We start from the raw sequence: 20,471 nt of genomic DNA on the forward strand, positions 1-20,471 counted from the left end.
TAACAACATTACCGCAGCCAATGTCTTTAACACTAGCATTATGCCTTGTATATGCTTATTTCTATGCATGATGAAAATACTGCAGGACCTTTTTTACTACAACTTTAAATCTACAAAATTCTAAACACAAGATTCTAGTGAAACAGTTCTGTGTTCATTTAACAAGTTATAGAATACAATCTTAACACAAAAAAAAATAGTTGTGGCTTTGCAAACAAAGGTTGATCACACTTGCTGGCCTCCAGTAATGTAAAATATTCAATGTGTCATGTATTTGTGCTACAGAGCATCAAGTCCTTCTATCCCTCATTGCCAAGGTGTCAACATTTAAGAGCAGACTGACTTTTCTTACAAAATGAGTTTAATACCAAAAAAGATTGATTTCCCTCCTATCTCATGCTAAAGGAAATATTTACCTGTTTGACTCGAAAGCCTATTTTTCTAATTTATATTTCCTATTTCTTACTCCTCTTTGGATAAATGCCTATCCATGTTCTACGTATATGAGGCATCTAAAATTGGCAAACTCATGGAATCAGAGAGTAGCATGGTGGATGCCAGGGGCTGGGGGAGCGGGAGGATGGGTATACGCTAATCAATGAGCCTAAAGTCTCAATGATGTAAGATAAGTTCTAGAGATACTGTATCGTACACTTAAACATTTGTTAAGAGGGCAGATTGCACGTACTGTTATTACTACAATAAAAAAATTTTTAAAGAATGGAAGAGCATGCAGTAAAAAACCAATATCAATATCATAAACTGGAGCAATTGGAAAGCTATGTCGGATGGGCTGCTACTTTGTCACGTGTAAGGAGCAAATTCTCCCCAGTTGGTCATGGTTTCTTTCGTCATAATTCGTGTTAGTAAAAACAGAATAAAAGTACATTTTATCCCTACAGTTCTTTATTTCCAACCTCTCCAGATTGTGTGTTCAGCTCTGGGTACTTCTGGGAATGTCCAGATTGAATGTCTCTGGGGCCAGAGACAAGTGTGTCTTGTCACAGGTCTGTAGTAACCCTTCCTAAACCACTGCTCCCAAAGCTTTTTAGAAATGCTCCAATTGTCCTAACCTGCTACGTCCATTTCAGTGTCTCACATTCAGTCAAGAACTATGATATTATTAGTTGTCTCTATCCACCTCTGCAATATCATTTTGCAAGGACATGTGTCCTAATACTGAGGCACTGAGTATCGGCAGACTAAATGAAAGAGATTGGCCAAGGAAAAATGGAATTATTTTCATAGACAGTACATTTTTAGGAGTGATTGCTGAAAACACAAGGCACACTTGCGTTTGTTAACATATTTGCCACAAGAGATTAAGGATCACACACAGACACAGACGCACAGATGTGCTCACACACACACACACACACACACACACACACACACACACACACCATGATGTGTGTGTGGAGGAAAGAGTATTTATTACCCCTGCCCTAAAGACCATGGTCAGCAAAGTGTGTATACTGAAAAAGATTTTCAATTGTTTCAAAAAGAAAAGGAAGTTCTTAAAAAAAAATAATGACTTCGTTAGTAGCCCTAAAAATATTGATAATTTGAGGGGCTTTGAAATGGCTTATGCCAATAGACTGGGAGAATGATAAACCTGTTTGAACGATAACACAACCCCATTGCTTTTTTATGTTCCTTACTGCACTGTTTAATAGCGCAGGCAGAGAGGAAAAATTGACTGTGATGAATATATGAGACCAAATAAAATGTTAAGGGTGTAAAATGTCCTGAAAACACAAGCTGTAATCTGATGTTGTCGATCTAATCCACACACACTCTGTAATTAGAAACATATCGGAACAGGGCAGCAGCACATTTGTACTTTTCCCTCAGACCCTTTTTTTGATCATTCACATGTGACACATTCATTTTTATTGCCATTTCCACTTAAAAAAAAATTTTTTTAAGGTAGCGTAAAACCGCCCATAATGTTTTGAGCCCTTCTAAATTATTTTTCAGTTTTCTCTCCTGATAGGAAATAACACCGCAAAGATTCTAACGTGATGGAAACGTTTTAAGCCCATCCCATGTCTCTGTGCTCCAGATCCTGTGGACACACCCTTCTCGCTTCTTTCTTAGCGTTAAACTGCTTCCCCACTTCCTTTACATCAGCGGGAACACTTCCCTTATGGGTGTCAGGATCTCTCAGAGGGGTCAGGGGCTGCCCCGCAGAGGAAATGACAGGCTGTGAAACGGAAAAGAAGAATTTCTTCCACATGTTCCTTTGCTCCTGGAGCAGAGTGCGAGGTTGTCAGCCAGCATCACTTTGGAAGCAAGCGGGACTCTGCATCGTAGTCCTGTCAAAACTAATTTACAATGAAAGACCTGCACGACTGCTTAAAGCTTTTTCAGTTCCAGCAGTTTTCTGAAATGACTTTGAGATTGAGGTGGTTCAAACCAGAAACCATTGTTGTAATTTAACCCCTAATGGTGAGGAAGCTCACAAAATCAAAGTTTAAAATAATTATAATATTTTTTAATGAAATCGGTTAAAAAATACAATCCTTACTCTACCTCCAATTAACATCTGTGTGGAGTTTCCCCACCTGAGCCCCAATTTGGGGAGTTTAATGTTGCAGCTATTGGAAGTCTTAGTCTGTAAATAAAGTTACAAGGTGACAACTTCATTGATCTGTAAGAAGGAAGGGAGGAAGGAACAAATGAAGAAACGAAGGAAGGAGGGAAGGAAGGGAGGGAGAAGAAAGGAAGGATTTACCTTGACCGTTTGATGCTTTTTAAAAAAAGATTTAAATTATTTTAAAATATTTTGCAGCATTCCTATGATTTTAAACCTTTTTTTTTTTTTTTTTTTTTTTTTGGCCGAGCAGCATTTCGTGTGATCTTAGTTCCCAACCAGGGATCGAACCTGTGGCCCCTGCCCCTGCAGTGGACCGCCAAGGAATTCCCAGCATTTCTATGATTTTAAATATTTAGATGTGTTTCCATGATACACTAAATAAATGCATTTTAAAATCGCAGGTAGGGCTTCCCTAGTGGCGCAGTGGTTAAGAATCCGTCTGCCAATGCAGGGAACAGGGATTCGAGCCCTAGTCCGGGAAGATCCCACATGCCGCGGAGCAACTAAGCCCGTGCGCCACAACTACCGAAACTGTGTTCTACAGCCCGCGAGCCACAACTACTTAGCACGCGTGCCACAACTACTGAAGTCGGCGCACCTAGAGCCCATGCTCCACAACAAGAGAAGCCACCGCAATGAGAAGCCCGCGCACCGCAACAAAGAGTAGCCCCCGCTCTCCGCAACTACAGAAAGTCCACATGCAGCAATAAAGACCCAATGGAACCAAAAATAAATAAATAAAGTAAATAAACTTATTTAAAATGCAGCTTAATCCCTTTGATACATACTATGGTTCCCTGAGGTTCAATTTTGCACTTAGATAACCAAGTTAGATCACTTACGCTGTTTGAAAATCTAGAAATCCATGAGAACAATCATCATGTCTAAAAACTGCCTCCACATTTCACCAAATGGTGATTCTGAAGTAGGCATTCCAAATTCTTAAAAGCTTGGACATATTCTGTAGAAGCACTCATTCCTTAAAAGCTATATGAACATCATTAGAGTTACACACAGCAGGAAATGATTTGGGACAGTCTTTCCACAAACTCACCTCTGTCAAAAGCAGAGTTATGTGTACTAGTTTCAAGTAACAGATTCCTAATTTTTCCATAGAAACACGTAACAACAGACTTACAAATCACTAAATAAAAGTCTATATCACTATGGTCAGGGGTAATCAATAGTGCCTGAAACTTGCTTTCCTTATCTTACATTTGAGGGAACGGTGGCCTAAAGGCTTCTGGGAACACGTTGTGTAGAGTTGTCTAAAACTAGCCACGAGCTCCCACACAGTAGGTCTCTTCATGAATGAACACACTAAATAAGCTCTAGTGACCAGCTTGTCCGTGGCTCCCTGTTCTGAGTTGCAGTTTTATGGGTCTGAGCTGCTCTTCATCTGTGCTGCTTCTCTCACTGCTGTTAATTAATTTGCCCTCCATCCTGCCTCTACTTCATGGCTCAGGTGGGGCATAACAGTATATACCTATACCGGGCAGAACCCTCTCCCCAGGCTGCTTAAAAGGTCACTGAAATAGAACCACACACATATAGCCAATTGACTTTTGACAAAGGTGCAAAGGCAAGTCAGTGATGAAAGAATAGCCTTTTCAACAAATAGTGTTAGAACAACTGAACATTCATATACAAAACAGTTTACCTCCGAGGGATCACTGCTCTAAATGTAAAATGTAAAACTAGAAAAGAACCCTTTATCTAACCCTCTTGTGACAGAGGGTTAAACAAAGAGTTCATGGATGAGATATCAAATGTACGATCCATTTAAAAAATTGATAACTTGGCCTTAAACAAAATTCAAAACTTTTACTCTGTGAAAGACACTGTTAAGAAAATTAAAAGTCAAACTGCAGACGGGTAGAAAACATTTACAAACGACATATCCAACAAAGGACATGTATCCAGAATGTATAAAGAACTGTCAAAACTCAACAGTAAAAACAACAAAAAAAGTTAAAAACCCAATTTAAAATTGGGCAAAAGACTTGAACAGATCCTTCACCAAAGAGTGTATATGGATGTCAGATAAGTGCATATGAAGATGTTCAATGGTATTAGCCATTAAAGAAATACAAATTGAAATCACAGTTTTGGATTTAGTTTGAATACAAATTAGAATGACATTTAGAAAAACTGACAACACTAAGTGCTGATGAGGTTGCAGAGCAACTGAGATGCAAAGTTGTTACTGCCACTCTGTAAAATGGTTAGGCAGCTTCTTACAGCATTAATTATACATATGCCATATAACCCAGCAATTTTACTTCGAGGTATATGTTCTAGAGAACATATAAATACTATGCTCACACAATCACTTGCATATGAATATTTATAGCAACTTTATTCATAATCGTCAAAACTAGAAACAATCCATATGTCCTTTAATGAGTGAACAGATAAATAAGCTACGGTACTTCCATGTAATGGAATATTATTCAGCCACAAGGAGGAATGAACTGTTGATACATACAACAACTCAGTTGAATCTCAAAGGCATTATGTTAACTAGAAGAAGGCAGTGTCAACAAAAGACTACATACTGCATGACAGCTTGAAAAAAACAAAAAATCTCTTTTTTTTCCATAATGATGGAAAGAGATCACTGGGTATCAGGGCTTAGGGCCGTGGGCTGGGAGTGAGAAAGGGTGTGCCTACAGCAAACAGCACAAATGAGGTTGTTTGGGTAATGGAATGGTCCTTTATCCCGATTGTGGTGGTGTTTACATACATCTATGTATGTGCTAAATTACACAGAACTGAACACCCTAAGAAAGTTAATTTCACATGTTTTAGTTTAAAAACTAAAATAAACTGTTTGCTTGACTTATTTCCACAGAAAGGAGTTGTAAGCCCAGACAGCACTCAGATCCATCTCCATTTATTCATTCAGCAAATATTCACTGAGAACCTGCGGTGTGTCAAATGTTTTTGTAAGCACTGGGTACATGAATAAGCAAAGCAAAGATCCCTGCCTTCCTGGAGTCTGTAGTCCAGCCACACCTCTTGATGATAAATTTCTAAGACTCAGCCAAGTAAATGGGGCACTGAGGTGAGGACAGAGCTGGTACCTTCAGAAGCACCCCTTCATCTCTAGGCTCTTTATCTCTAGGCTTCACCTCCAGAGTTAAAGACAGTGGACAGCTGTTTCAAGGTCCCTAATGAGAGTGTACCATCTACAGCAAGACTACAGCTTATACCATAATTAGGCCACCTCTTGCCCACTTTCTTATCTTCAGACACCAAAACTAGACAGAACTCCAGAATTCCTGCTTTGTGACAGACAGCAGTTTCAGGTAGCACAATATAATCAGACCAAATTAAAAGATTAATGACATCACTTTAACATTTATTATCTTATTTGATTCTCTCCACAAGCCTGGAAGTAGAAAATACAGCTATTACGATTCTTATTTTACACACATGATGAAAGTATCTCACAGAGGTTTCAAATATTAAGTAGTAAACTTGTGATTCACGCTGGCCTTCTGTCGTCAAGACCATATTGCTTTTCCCTCTATCATAGTGCAACGGTCAAATGAAAATAATTCCTTTGTATTTCTTGGCTTGGCTAATCCACAGTTGCCTAAGGAGTGCATAAATTCACACTTATTTATTCAACAAATCTTTACTGAGAAATTGCTCTGTGCCAGTGGTGGCACAAGCAGACTTGGTTCTTACCTTTATGAGGCTTGTAATCCAGATGGGGAGGCATACTAATGAATGCAAAACTGGTATAAAGGGAAAGAATATTGGAGAAAGTCATGGAGGCATTGGATAGGGCCTCCCTGAGAAGGAAGTTTTAAGCTAGATTATGAAGGATGAAAAGTTAGTCGCAGTTAATGCCTCTTTCAGATAGAAGAAACAGCATGAAGGAATATCCTCGGTGGAAATTGCTGTATTTCAAGGAACTGAAGAAAACAAGAGCAATCTGCAGCTGCACATCAGTTTCTCAGCGTTGGCTGCATGTTAGAATCATCAGGAGAAGTTTATTAAGAATAAAGGGGTCCTTTGGTTCTGTCTTAAAAATATCCCAGACTTTATATTCTTTTGCTGTCACCCCAGTTCAAGCACTGTTATCATTCAGTAGGATTCCTGCAGTAGTATCCCGATTGGTGTCAATTAATAAACCTGTTAACCTGAAGTCAAATAAAGTCCCTTCTCTGTTCAAAACCATCCTAAGTCTTAGCATCTCACTCCAAGTAGAGGTTAGGGAGTAGGGTGGGGAGCACAGCTGACACAGTGCTCTGGAGGCCACCCCAAACCCCAAGCCTGTCTGACCCTGTCCTCTACAGCCCTGCCCTGGCTCACTCTGTCACAGGCACATTAGCCTCTTATGTTCCTCAGAACATGCCAGCCACACTTCCTTTAGGGTCAAATAGCACCTGCTACTTTGTTTTCCTGGGATATCTGCTTGGCTGGCTCTCTGACCTTCCCAGTGAGGACTACCTTAACATCTATGCATGATAAGGATGCTCAGAACTGCAGTGACATTGAGAGGTAATTCCAGAAAAGCTCAAGAAGTTGGCCAGAGCCTAGCACTGGATTTTCTTAATGGGCTTCTGGTATCTTGTAATATGAAATAATGTGTCCTTGCTGTCTAAGCCATTGTTAGGTATTTTACTTGTAGCCAAATACCACCCGTTCATGTGTACTACATTTCCATATGTGCCCAGATTTGTTGCTAGATTCTCTAGACTAAGGTCACTCTTTTAAAGATTACTGGATTTCAATTTCTGAACATAGACAGCCTTTACATATACACAACTATATAATTTCATTACATGAATGTTTTTATACATATTAGTTTTTTTTAGTTGTTTTTATGGTTGTTGCCAGTGTTTTTCTGTAGTTGTTTTTCCGTTTCCTTTAAAAAATTGGATCACTTTCCCCCTAACATCAAACCATATGTGACCTTAGATAACTTATATTAATAATCCAGCTTACATGATTTCATATAATGTCTGTACACAATACACGATCATGTAGAAAAAATATATTTATAAACTAACTATATGTGATATAATGTGATATACTGACTTTGTAACCTGTGACATTGTCAATATTACTGTATTAATTATAATCTATTTTTCTATAAGTCTCTTAGGATTTCCTAGTAGTTAATCATGTCATGTGCAAATAAGAACAGCTTTGCCTCTTCTTTCCAATCCATATACCTTTATTTCTTTTTCTTGTCTTATTGAACTGACTATAACATCTAGTGCAATGTTCATTAAAAGGATGTTACAGATAAGACACATTGCATAATTTCTTATATTGGAGGAAATATTCAATCTTTCACCAATAAATATGATATTAGCTGGAGGTTTACCCAGCTGTCTCTTAGTTTGAGGAAATTCCCTACTATTTATAGTTTCTTGAGAGTTTAAATCAGAAAGCATTGTGAATTTTGTGAAATTCTTTTTCTGCATTTTTTGATATTATCATAGGCTTTTCTTCTTAAATCTTATAAAATACAGCCTATTGCATTGATTGTCAAACCAATCTTGTATTCCTGGGATAATCTCCACCCGATCATGGTGTGTTACAATTTTGATATATTGCTGAGTATAATTTGCTAAAGTTCTGTTAAGGTACTTTAATCTATGTTACTGAGGGATATTGCTCTATAGTTTTAGGGTTTTTTTTAAGTTTTTCTGGTTTTACTCTCAGGGTAATGTTGACATCAAAAATGATTTGTAATGTTCCTCTTTGATTCCTTCCTCTTCAATTTTCTGGAAGAATATAAGTGGAACTGGTATTATTTCTTCTTAGATGTTTGGTAGAATTAACAAAAGAATATATCTGGGCCGAAAGTTTCCTTCCTGTGGGAAGGTTTTTGACTATGAATTCAATTTATTTAATAGATATAAGACTATTCACTTATTTTTTCTCAGTTGTTTGAATTTGTTTGTTGGTCCTTTATATGTCTTCTTTGGGAAAAAAAATTCTATTCAGTTCCTATGCTCAATTTTAAATCAGATTGTTTGATTTTTGCTATTGAGTTATATGAGCGCTTTGTATTTTGGATAGCAACCCCTTATTAGATACATGATTTTCAAAATTTTTCTCCCATTCTATAGGTTGCCTTTTCATTTTCTTGATGGCTTCTCATTTGAAATTTATTGAATTTCCTTTTTAATGTCTTCTTTGGCAAGGATTTTTTTAAAATTTCCAAATATTTGGGGCTTTTTCAGATAATTTTCTGTTATTGGCTTCTAATGTAATACTATTTTATCTCAGCTTATATTCTGTATGATTTCAATCTTTTTAATTTTATTGAAACATTATTATGGCCCCGAACATAGCCTCTCTTGGTAATGTTTCATGTGTACCTCAGAGGAAATGTATTTTCTGCTGTTGTGGGTGGAATGTTCTGTAAATGTCAAGCTGCTTTATAGTGTTGTTCAAGTTCTCTATATCTTTGCTGATTTACTGCGTATTTGCTCTATTCAGTTCTGGAATAGCATGTGCATATCTCCAACCATAATGGTAGATTTGCCATTATTTTCCATTCGGGTCTATCTGTATTCATATATTACGACATTGTTATTGGGTGCCTACATATTTAAGGTTGTTATATTCTCTTGAGAAATTGAACTACATATCATTATATCATGTCACTCTTTATCCTTAGTAATATTCCTCATTCTACAATTTGATACTAATATAGCCACTCCAAGTTTGTTTTGCTTATTTGTTGGACACTACAGTTTTTCATCCTTTTACTTTTAACCTATTTGTGTCTCTAAAGTAAATTGCTTTGTTTATCCAATCTGACATCTCTGCCTTTTACTTAGTGTTTCAATTATATGCATTTAGTGTAATTGTCAATATAGTTATGTCTAAATCTATCTTGCTATTTGTTTACTATTTGTTCCATCTGATTTTCACCCCTTTCCTGCTGCTGCTGCTATTGTTGTTGTTAATCGAAAATTTCTAAAACAATACTTTATGTACCCTACTGGATTATTTAACTATACCACTTTCTTTCAACTTTTGATAATTGTTCTAGAATTTACAATATATATCTTTAATATGTCACAGACTACCTTCAAATTATATTATACCATTTTACATATAGTGTAAGAAAATGAAGACAATAAACTTCTATGCACCCCTTCAAAAAAAAAAAAAAAGAATAATGATGTCCAGGCTTTACCCCCAGATAATGTGATACGTTTGTTCTGGGGCAGAGCCCAGACATGAGTATTTGTTCAAAACTCTACAGAAGAGTCAAGGTACAGGCAAAGTTAAGAAGCATTGCTTTGCTAGGTTTGTCGAATCACAGATATAGGCAAAACTATATTTAAGTATGAATAGACTTCTTTTAGAATTTATTAACGTTTTGGTTGATTTTGAGTGGGACTTAACTTTTTTTTAAGTCAGTTAGGTTTGGGTGGTCTATTTTTGTACTGAAAAGCTCACATAATATTCGTTGGTTTCAACAAATGTGACACATAATGCAATAAGCTATAGTGACTCTTTAGAAGCATTGATGAGAAAGCTCTAGTAAAAAGGAGGCCATTGCCTCATCCACAATCTATACTTCCAAAGAAGTATACTTCCAAAGATGGACGAGTGACCTAGAGGCAAAGAAACATGGCTAGTGTAGAGCACCCACACAGGACCACAGCCTGAAGCAGGAGATCATCAGATACCAGAGTTGAAGTATGTTATTTTAAAGGTCCTTTGAATTGGACTTCCTGGATACATGGTACTAGTCTTACAGGAGTCCCAGAGAGCATATACTTGACCCCTATTATCACTGACCCATATGCAAACAACAAAACTTGGTCCCAATTTTTAAAAATAATGTTAGATAAGAAATGAGTGCTGGAATTGTCTTGTGCTTTCTCAAAGTAGGTGCTTTTCTACACTTGGGTGGCTCAGCCTTTCCAGGTCACAGAGCCTTATTTCTGCATCCTTATTTTGTCCTCGAGCCAAAACCTACAGCAACTATGAAAACAATCCCCATGCGTTTGCTGAAATCCAGTGGTTCCTTACAGTTCTTCAAATATACTTTGTACCATTCTGACCTCTTAATTTTTCTCATGTCTTTTCTTTTACCTCAAAGAAATACAAAGTTAACACATATTTCCCCCAATTATACCAATACAAGATTTAAATGGGGTTGTATTAAAAAGAAGTTCAGGCAAATTTCAACTGCCCTCAAAAGCTTACCCATTTGTTACCAGATGCCTATAAGCTCACCTGAGCTCATGATCTCCTCACCTATCTCATCCCACAGTGGCCTCTGTAACACCTTGAATTACAGAACTGTAGTATATAGAACACAGTACAGGTACACAGTATGCCTCATTTTCTCATGGGATAGTATGTACCATTATATATATATATATATATATATATATATATATATATATATATACTTCCAAATATATATACTTCCAGTTCTTGCAGAATTTCAGTGAAAAAGTTCTTTTAGCAGGTTGGCAAGTGTTTCCATGCAGTTCCCCTCTCCCTTGGAATCCCACCTTGAGATGACTGAGATGGGGAACAAATCTGATCAACAGAGAGCATACATTTCCCACCATTGCCCCTCTCCCTTAACACCAAAATCTTCGTTATTCAGCCAATTGCATCTGCTTCACTTCTCCAAGTGTGACGTCTCCCAGAAGACTTGCTGGTCCTGCAGGTAAATAGAGTGCTGGCAGGCTCTCCCACCATCTAGTCAACCTGGATACATATACATTATCTTAGTGGTGGAGTAGGCCCCTGGAGGTTGAGGATTGCATGTTATTTTGGTTTACAATTGCACAGCATTTAGCAGTGTGTTTTGCTGACGGTGGTTACACAATAAAACTCGCCTGAATTGAATTCTGCATCACAAAACACTTATAGACCTTGCCAGAGACCATTGTTCACGCAATGTAGGCACATACAAAACAAAATTGTCAAGCAGAACAAATATTTCCCTAGTCTACCCCCTAAAAACTAAAACAGCTTAAAAGATAGTGATAACCCCAAAGTTACGTCATGGGTCTTTTTTTTCCGGCCTTTCATTTTTCATAAATAATATTTTCTGGCCTCAGGTATTCATCTATTTGCAACCATGGGATTAAAATATCAACCATGGGATTAAATTCAGAATCATCTTAATGTGTGTGTGTGTGTGTGTGTGCATGTGTGCATGCACATGCATGCATACATGTGCTGGTAAGTGAACATTAAAGTCACTTTGTCATGATTTGGGGACTCTAGTGGATTCATCAGGTTACATATGGAGCCTATTAATGTGGGACAGCTTGTGGATATCATAAATATATTTTTCAGATAGAAACTCTGCAGCCGTGAACACACCACGTGCTCACCCCTTCCCTAAGGTTCACTCCTTTATTTGTAAATAGCCAGAAAGCCATCAAGCCAGAGTTTAATAAACTTTTAATTTGAAATGAATTACCACATGTTGTGTTTGTTTATCCATTATTAAGTCTCTGAGCAACATATCAGTGGCAGAAACAGCATACTGTATCACAGCGCTGATATATTAGAAAACAAACCCATGGGGGATATTAAGGGCTAATACTATGTCTAGGAAGCCTCCAAGAAAAATAAGTAAATATATGCAATGTAGCAGAGACAGGCATTCGAAGAGATTTTTATGTTTTTTTTAAATTAATCTATTCAGAGCAAGGGCAGAAGTTCCCTCTGTAGTCTTTGAAATGTGAGGCTCATATTGGTCTCTGAGCTCAGAGCACAGCAAATGATAATCAGCCTTTTCCAAAGCATTTTCCTAAAGCATAAAAGATTCTTCCTCTCATGGTATACAGTGTTCCCATACTGAATGTGTCAGTATTCATATTTCTTGGAGTATCACCTGTCCTCCTTTTAAGGGAACTGGGGGCAGACTTTTTGCCAAGTTCAGAGCACAGGGCAGTAGATGTGGAAAATATAGGCACAGTACCCTGAGGAAATACTAGAAAGCAAAAATGATCTAGTGAAAAATGGTCTAAGAGTAATTGCTTCTAATCTTCTGCTCAGGATCCTAAAACTAGGTTAAAATGTCAGTATCACTGAAATATTATTACTGTTAAACCAGAACCTGCTTTTCTCAAAAGTTAAAAATTCTAAAATAAGATTTTTAGCTTCATATTTAATCCTGAAACATTAGGGGGAAGAAGGAAGGAAGGAAGAGATGGAGGGAGGGAGGGAGGGAGGGAGGAAGGAAGCAAAGAAAGAAACCCACATTACATATGCACTTTTTTTAGTGTCCCAAATAGTGGCTTTAGAGTTGACTGGATATTTGAACTTGATATTTAAACAAAAAATTAACTGCAGTTTTCTATCTTTTTTATAATCATTTCTTTTATATGTCTTGACTTATTAATTCTATCTCAGGAAGGCGATCATCAACCACCAGAAAAGATCTGGACTTTTTCTTCTCCTTCTACATCTCAGATTCCCAGGTTACACAGATTATGTGCTATTGTTAAATTAATTTATTTTCATAGAATGAGGGCATCCCAAGCCCTCCTGTTGGAAGGCCTGACTAATCTGATTTGATGTAGACAAGAGGTGGGTAAAAGTCTTTCTTCTGAAGACAGGACTGAGTAAGACTTAATCACAATGTCCACGAATGTCCTCGACAGAGCAGCCCCACTAAGCATTTTGGAATGAGGCTAAATCTGCCCTTCACTTCTCTGATTCCTTCTCTGCCCTTTTATGGCACTCTCTACTCTTCCTTAGATTGCCAGTGCCTTAGATCCCCCCCCCCCCCCCCCTCCATCTTCCCCTTATCCACATTGAGAATATCGACAAGGGCATACCCATTGTTAGCCACCTGGGATATTTGCATTTAAAATAAAAAAGCCAAAGCCTTAAACCTATTAAAATCCAACACAGAATGCTTACAGTCAGCTCAAAGGTGTGCGTGTTGAGGACAGCAAACTCTACCCATTATTCTCTAAACCTAGACCATGACTTCAGTCACCTCCTACCTTCTCAGGCTATGAGTAAAGCAAATCGTTCTCAGGTGTGAGAAGCAATATGCTTTAATCAAGTTGCCTTATAGTGTTGGCAATTATTACCTAGTGTCAATATATATATCATTTCTAATTCAGTTTCACAAATATCTGTTTAAAGCCAGTGACATAATTCAACATATATGAATTCTGTGTATAAAATTTCAATATAACATTTCCAGGTATACATGACTCTATAAAATGACACTGAGTTCTCTGGAGGTGGTGGTGTCTCAGTAATCATTGGCTGGTGATAATGGTTTTGCTCATAGGGAAACAGGACAGGTGTGAATACGGAAGCCCAGGGCTTGCGTTGGACTTGCCTGTTATGGAAGGAAGTGGGGTTCTAGAAATTGAACTTAGCAATCAGTGGAGTTTTACTTGGCCCAACAAGGCAAAAATTCTCCAAGGGATTTGGAAAACTCCAGGCACAACTTAAGAAATGTTTATCACTGGAAATTGAATATGAAGCTCTGTGTTGTCCAGCAGATAAGGCAGAACGAAACAACGAAGATGAATGTCACCTAAGAAGTCAAATAGTACAGGCTTTGGGTCTGATTGTAGTAGGGATCCAGCATCCTTCTGAAACACTGCTGTTTTCCTGAGCTATGCCCTCATTCCAACACTTTCATCATTCTACATACTCTCCCAGGTTGAAATCTACCACATACCAGTCTCAGCTAGAGTCTAGGTATTTATGCCTCTCTAATGGACATATTCTCCTTCCCAACTTCCACCTCTCTCCTGAGCTTCACATGCATTTTCCCAAAGATCACCTGAACGTTTCTACTTGGGTATAATATAGTAGGTCCAAAATCAGGCTCATGGTTTTTTTTCTAATCTTGTCCTTCCCCCTTTATTTCCTGTTATTTGCTGGTTGATATCTGTATCTACTCATGCTAAAAAATTAGGAATCATCCCTAATTCTCCTGTGCCATCCATATCCAATTAACAGGAACATTCTTATTCTTTGTCCTATGGTCATTCTATTCCACCTCTTTAATACTTTAAAAATTTGTACTCTCTTTTCCAACTTTACTATCTCTGCCCTAATTCAGACCCTTATCTGTTGCCTGGACTGCTCTAAACTTTTCCTAACTGATCTGTTTCTAGTCATGCCTTTCTCAAATAAACCCCCCTAAAAATTACCAGAGGGATCTGTCTAGAATAGAAAGTGAAATACATCACTCGCCTTCCTAAGATCCATCCGTGGCTATCCATTTAATGCTGATTTCGCAACAGCCACAATAGACCCAAGAAGACAGTGGAGAAAACAGTGAGGGAACATTATTAGTATCCTAGAATTTTATACATGGAAAAATGATCTACCAAAAGTAAGGAAAAATAGACTTTTGCAGATATGCGATGACTAAGAGAGTTTACCACTCACAGATCCAAACTCTAAATGAATTACTAAAGATTTATTTCAATAAGAAGAAAAATGGAACCAGACTGAAGACATGTTACATTAAAATATTATAAAGCACAGATACTGTCAAATGTGTCAGTAACTTAATTTTATATTGAAAGTAAAAAGAAAACAAAAACCCTAGATTCTCTGTTTAACAAAAAAGTGAAACCGAAGGCATAGCCAACATGAACATAAAAGTACACAGAAGTGTTTAATGAGTAGCTAAAGCACACTAAAAGTCCTTGTCACACTCAGAATAGAAATGAAGTATTGAATAAAGTTAGACTTTTAAAGATAATTTATACTTAAATATGTAGATAAGAAAATTAAGGATAATAGCTAAAATAACAATAAAATTTATAGATTAAAAACTGTACAGGAGGGACTTTCCAGGTGGCGCAGTGGTTAAGGACCTGCCTGCCAATAGAGGGGACACGGGTTCAAGCCCTGGTCTGGGAAGATCCCACATGCCGTGGAGCAACTAAGCCTGTGCACCACAACTACTGAGCCTGCTTTCTAGACTGTGAGCCACAACTACTGAGCCCGTGTGCCACAACTACCGAAGCCCACGCACCTAGAGCCCATGTTCCGCAATAAGAGAAGCCACCACAATGAGAAGCCCATACACTGCAACGAAGAGTAACCCCCGCTTGCCGCAACTAGAGAACGCCTGTGTGCAGCAACGAAGACCCAATGCAGCCGAAAAATAAATAAATGAATTAAAAAAAAGTATAGGAGGGCTTCCCTGGTGGCGCAGTGGTTGCGAGTCCGCCTGCCGATGCAGGGGACACGGGTTGCTAGCCTTAGGCATGAGAGCAAATAGAAACAAATTACTACTGTATGTGTAGTATTATGATAAAATGGAAGTCATTCAAAAAAAAAAAAAAAAAAAGTATAGGAAAAATAAAATAAAATAATTATTTTGAGTTAAAGAGAAGTTCAAAAAAGAAAGTATTCTTTAAAGGCAAAGAAATAGGATGGTAAACATAAAATGCAAACTAAAATGTTATCAAGTACAAATAGAACAGTAATAAGAATAATTAACAAAAAACCTAAACTTACCTATTAAAAGACACATATCTAATTGTCTCGAGTACAAAAATAAAATTCAGATTTATACTGCTAAAACAGATATATCCAAAAGGGCACCACAGGTGAATTTTAGATTTTTAAAATAAAGTGTAAAAATATAATATATGCTGTGAAAATATTTACCAAAAAAATCAGATGGTAGAATTAATATCAGAAGAACTAGATTGTAAATCCAAAAGCATTAATAGACATACAGAGAGACTACATCTATATAAAAGAAATGAGAACATCATAAAAACTATAAAAATCATAAACTTGAATGCACTTAAAACAGATTTAAAATACATAAAGCAATATCTGGCAGAATTACAGGGAGAAATGGACAGATCCAGTCATAATTGGAGATTTCACACATCAGATAAATAAACACTGAAGATAAATGGGTTAAGCTTTCAGATCAAGGAGATTTTAAAAGTAACCCCAAAGAAAATCTGAAGAAAATGAGTAAAAAAATAATAAGGCTAAGAATATAAATGTAGAGTAAACAAAAAATCAATCAAGAGTCTTAATGGAGGCAAATGAGCAATTGTATATTTTAAAAAATGAATAAAAACGTATGTCTTAATATTAGGAATGAAAAGAAGAATATAACTATAGATTTAGTGTTATTTTAAAATTATGATAGTATTCTTATATATTTTCTTATAGATATGTAAAATATCTCTCGAATAATACATGAAAAGCGCTGATTCCTCCAAGGAGAACAACAGTTTGCTGGGAGGGCAGCAAGGGGAGACAGATTTTATTTCAAACAATTTAAATATACTGCCTATCCAACAAAACTGTAACAGAAGGGAATGCATTTTAAAAGGTAATACAATAATATGACAATGCTAATCCCATCAGTTTTAGACTAAGTTAATCCAATTAGAATTAAATTAATAATAAAGTGATTGAATAATCATTAAAAATCAAAAATTGAATCAGAAATCGAGACTTTCCTACCATTCACCACACCTAAAAAAAAAAGGCACCAGAACTCCTACAGATCAATAAGAAAAATAAGTAAATAACCCAAAGAAAAAATGGACCAAATATAGGAACAGCTAATTGTCACAGAAGATAAAATCCAAATGGTCAACAGAAATACATGAAAACCTTTCTTGTATTCAAGGAAATTCTAATGAAAACACAGAGATATCATTTCATTCCAACTGAATTGACAAAACTGACAATAACAAGGATTGATAAGATGTGAGTCAAAGAGACTCTGCTACACAGCTACTGGGTTGGAAATTGATACAGCTGGATGGCAGTGTGTCACTATGCTGTAAACTCTGGATGTGTGTGCCCTGACTCAGTGATTCCTTTCCCTGTAGATATACCGTAGTGAAAGTCACACCTGTGAGCACAGGAGGACATGTCCAAGAATAATCACTATAGCCTCATTTGCAATAGAGTGAAACTGATAACAACATAAACAATAAGAATTAACAAATTTTGTTACAATCACGTAGAGAAATTCTATACAGAAATAAAATCAATAAACCAGAAATATATATATGTGTTTGTGTGTGTTTGTATGTGCATGTAAATCAAAGATAATATTGAGAAAAAATAAAGTTCCAAAAGTAGACGTAAGGTATGATATATTTATATAAACTTTATAAACATAGAAAATACATTCTATATTGTTTATAATTACATACATACCTAGGAAAGGGAGCTATTCCCTTTGGGTAAAGGGAATAATGTTTTACAAAAAAATAATAATCTCTAATGTATCTCTTCTGTAAATTGAAACTTTTGTACATTGAATATTTCAAACAATGTTATTTGCTTATTTAGTGCTTGATTAAACCAGTCTTTGAAAACAAAGTCTTATAAAGTAAATTATATTATTTGAGAACTTTATTCTGAAAACAATTCTCTTTCATTGAGCAGGCAAGAAAGAATTTTAGAGCAACAACTAATGTGTCTCAAGGAATTTTCTATTTTGTTATGTAATTTATAATTATGCAATATGAAAACTAGTATTCTTGTCTATGATTACATTCTCTTTAAATGGCAAGGTATAGAAAGAAATACACTAATATTACTTCTTTTCCAGTTTTATATAATATAACAAAACTTGAAATATTAGTAATAGAATGCTGATAAAATGAGAACTAACCTTGAGATGAGAGTGATGAGGATTTAGCTTCATCACCCCTTGAGGCACAAATGTTTTTCTCTGTTTCTTTCTCTGAAAGGCCAGCTGTGTTATGGACACCTGATTCTGCTTTCTCTGCTTCAGCCATTAAACAAAATTCAGGGGGAGGCTGAATACGCCTTTCATGGTTTTCTTGATCATCCAAATGTAGAGGAAGTTTAATTACCTATTAAAAGATAGACCTGTTATTGAAACTGCTGAAAATATTACACACACAGCTAATTATTTCTCTAGAACAAGGATATAATCTGCAAAATCCAAAAGGTCAACGATGAATTCAATTTTTCTAAAACTTCCATTTGTTTTTGTTTGGTTTCATTACCAAAAGAATGCATTTTTTGTATTAACAGGTTTACATACAATGTCATTGCTCTATATGTTTATTAGTTTCTTTGTTTTATCTTATCATTTCTTTAATTTCTTCTTCCAAATAACACTGTGTGTCTAATATTCATGCTGGAATAAAATGAGCAAATATTCATTTACTAGCAAGTATTTACTATCTTCAAGAAACAATATCTTAAGTTCAAAAATAAATGATCAGATGGTAGAATCTAGTGGTGAAGATAAGGGTGCTCAATATGCAATTTTTTCAACTTTTCTCTATGTTTAAATGTTAATAATAAAATGCTTGGTAGAAATAATCAATGACACAGGAAATGAAGTATTCAGGAAAGTGAGGGATTGATAGAAAAGGTTTTCTAGGAAAAAGTTAAAGGCTACCTTCCTTGCATAATTTTCCGGTTTACATTCTTTCACACCCACTCTGGGGGTTGAATCAGAACAACTTCCAGTCTCCTCCTTAAAGCTCAGGGTTATTAGCCTGAGTTCTACCCCTAGTAACACATAAGGTCATGGCAGAGGCACACACCCTGGCTCTGCCAGCCCCTCTGACTGTGGCAGTTTCCTTCCTCCAACAGACACCGGAGGGAAATGATCAGGACTTTACTTGTTTCCTCTAATCTCTAAGTCTGCATTGCAAAAATACTTTTCTGTTCCAATATCTACTTTATCTACTTTATCTTTCTTTTCTCTTCCCAACCTCAAGTTATTCTTCTCCTAAAAGGACTACTCAAAATTACTTGTTCAGAAATGTTTGCATTTGAGAAAACTCACATCAGAAAAATCCACATATTTCTCAACTGCACACGGAGGAAAATAGGGTTTCAAGACAAAAACTTTTCATTTTCATCCTTGTGAAAGAGAAGCATCTACATTCGTACTTATTCTGCCTTACAATCAGAAAATCATACATCTTGAATAATAGTACTATTCTCATTAGTAGGACTCACTACCCCTCCTCAACTCCTTATGAAATGTACACAGGAAGAAAACTTCTGTTATTGTCTATCAAAGAAGAAAGCTAGTGTACAATTATGTCCATTTGTAATGGATAAAAGCCAGACAGACTGAAAAAAAATCAAACATACAGGTAAGGAAGAAAATAAATCATAGCATTTTATGACACAAGCACCCCAGAAAAATAACATAAACAGGTAGAACAAATTTGGACATATAAGACAAAAATAATTTGACTAAAAATGTGTTGGAATGCTTTATATTTCATGTATGCTGTCGTTTTCTTCTTTGGATCCTCCAAGGTGGTGGCCTAAAATGAATTTACACAACAGCATTTCTGCTAAAAGACTTGGTTAGAAAATAGAATGCCAAACCTATACCAATAAATGATGTGTGACCAAGTGGTTTTTTGGTTTTTTTAAATTTTTTATGTCAACCAGGCAGCTTACATTGAAGCCATGTGTATGGCAAAGAGAGCTTTCTGATGGCCACTTTCATCCTGTGGAAATGTGGGTCATTGGGTATCTGTTGTCGGTCTCATCAAATAAATGTCAAACATGCAGAGGGCAGAGACCACATCTATCTCTTCATATCCCTGGAACAAGCAATGCTGAACACACAACAGAAGCTCAATAAGAACTTTCAGTAAAGAAATATATCCCCCGTCCCATGTCGGTGAGAGCAGTCTGCTCCAGCAGCAACAGATTGTAAACTGAGAAATCAGGGGACTTGGATGGCTGTCTGGACTTACTTATAACATAGACGTTTGGATTAAATTATCCTTAAGATTTCTAACTCTAGAATTTTACCCCTTGTTTGTAGACATAAATTTAATCTGCATTATGAGAAATCCGTATTAAGATGTAATTACTTTTATAGGTTTTTTTTTTTTTTTTTTTTTTTTTTTTTTTTTTTGGG

General features: G+C 36.3%; 1 protein-coding gene across 1 annotated transcript in view; it reads right to left on the reverse strand.

Moving 5' to 3' along the window:
• Positions 1-20,471, reverse strand: part of LOC103087859 (uncharacterized) — a 207,545-nt gene that overhangs the window by 155,501 nt on the left and 31,573 nt on the right. The window contains 1 exon segment of the mRNA XM_082931383.1: positions 18,216-18,420. Within this exon segment, the coding sequence (XP_082787509.1) occupies positions 18,216-18,420 (205 nt within the window).

This window comes from Lipotes vexillifer, unplaced genomic scaffold, assembly GCF_000442215.2.
Source record: "Lipotes vexillifer unplaced genomic scaffold, Lipotes_vexillifer_v1.1 scaffold444, whole genome shotgun sequence".
NCBI lineage: Eukaryota > Metazoa > Chordata > Mammalia > Artiodactyla > Lipotidae > Lipotes > Lipotes vexillifer.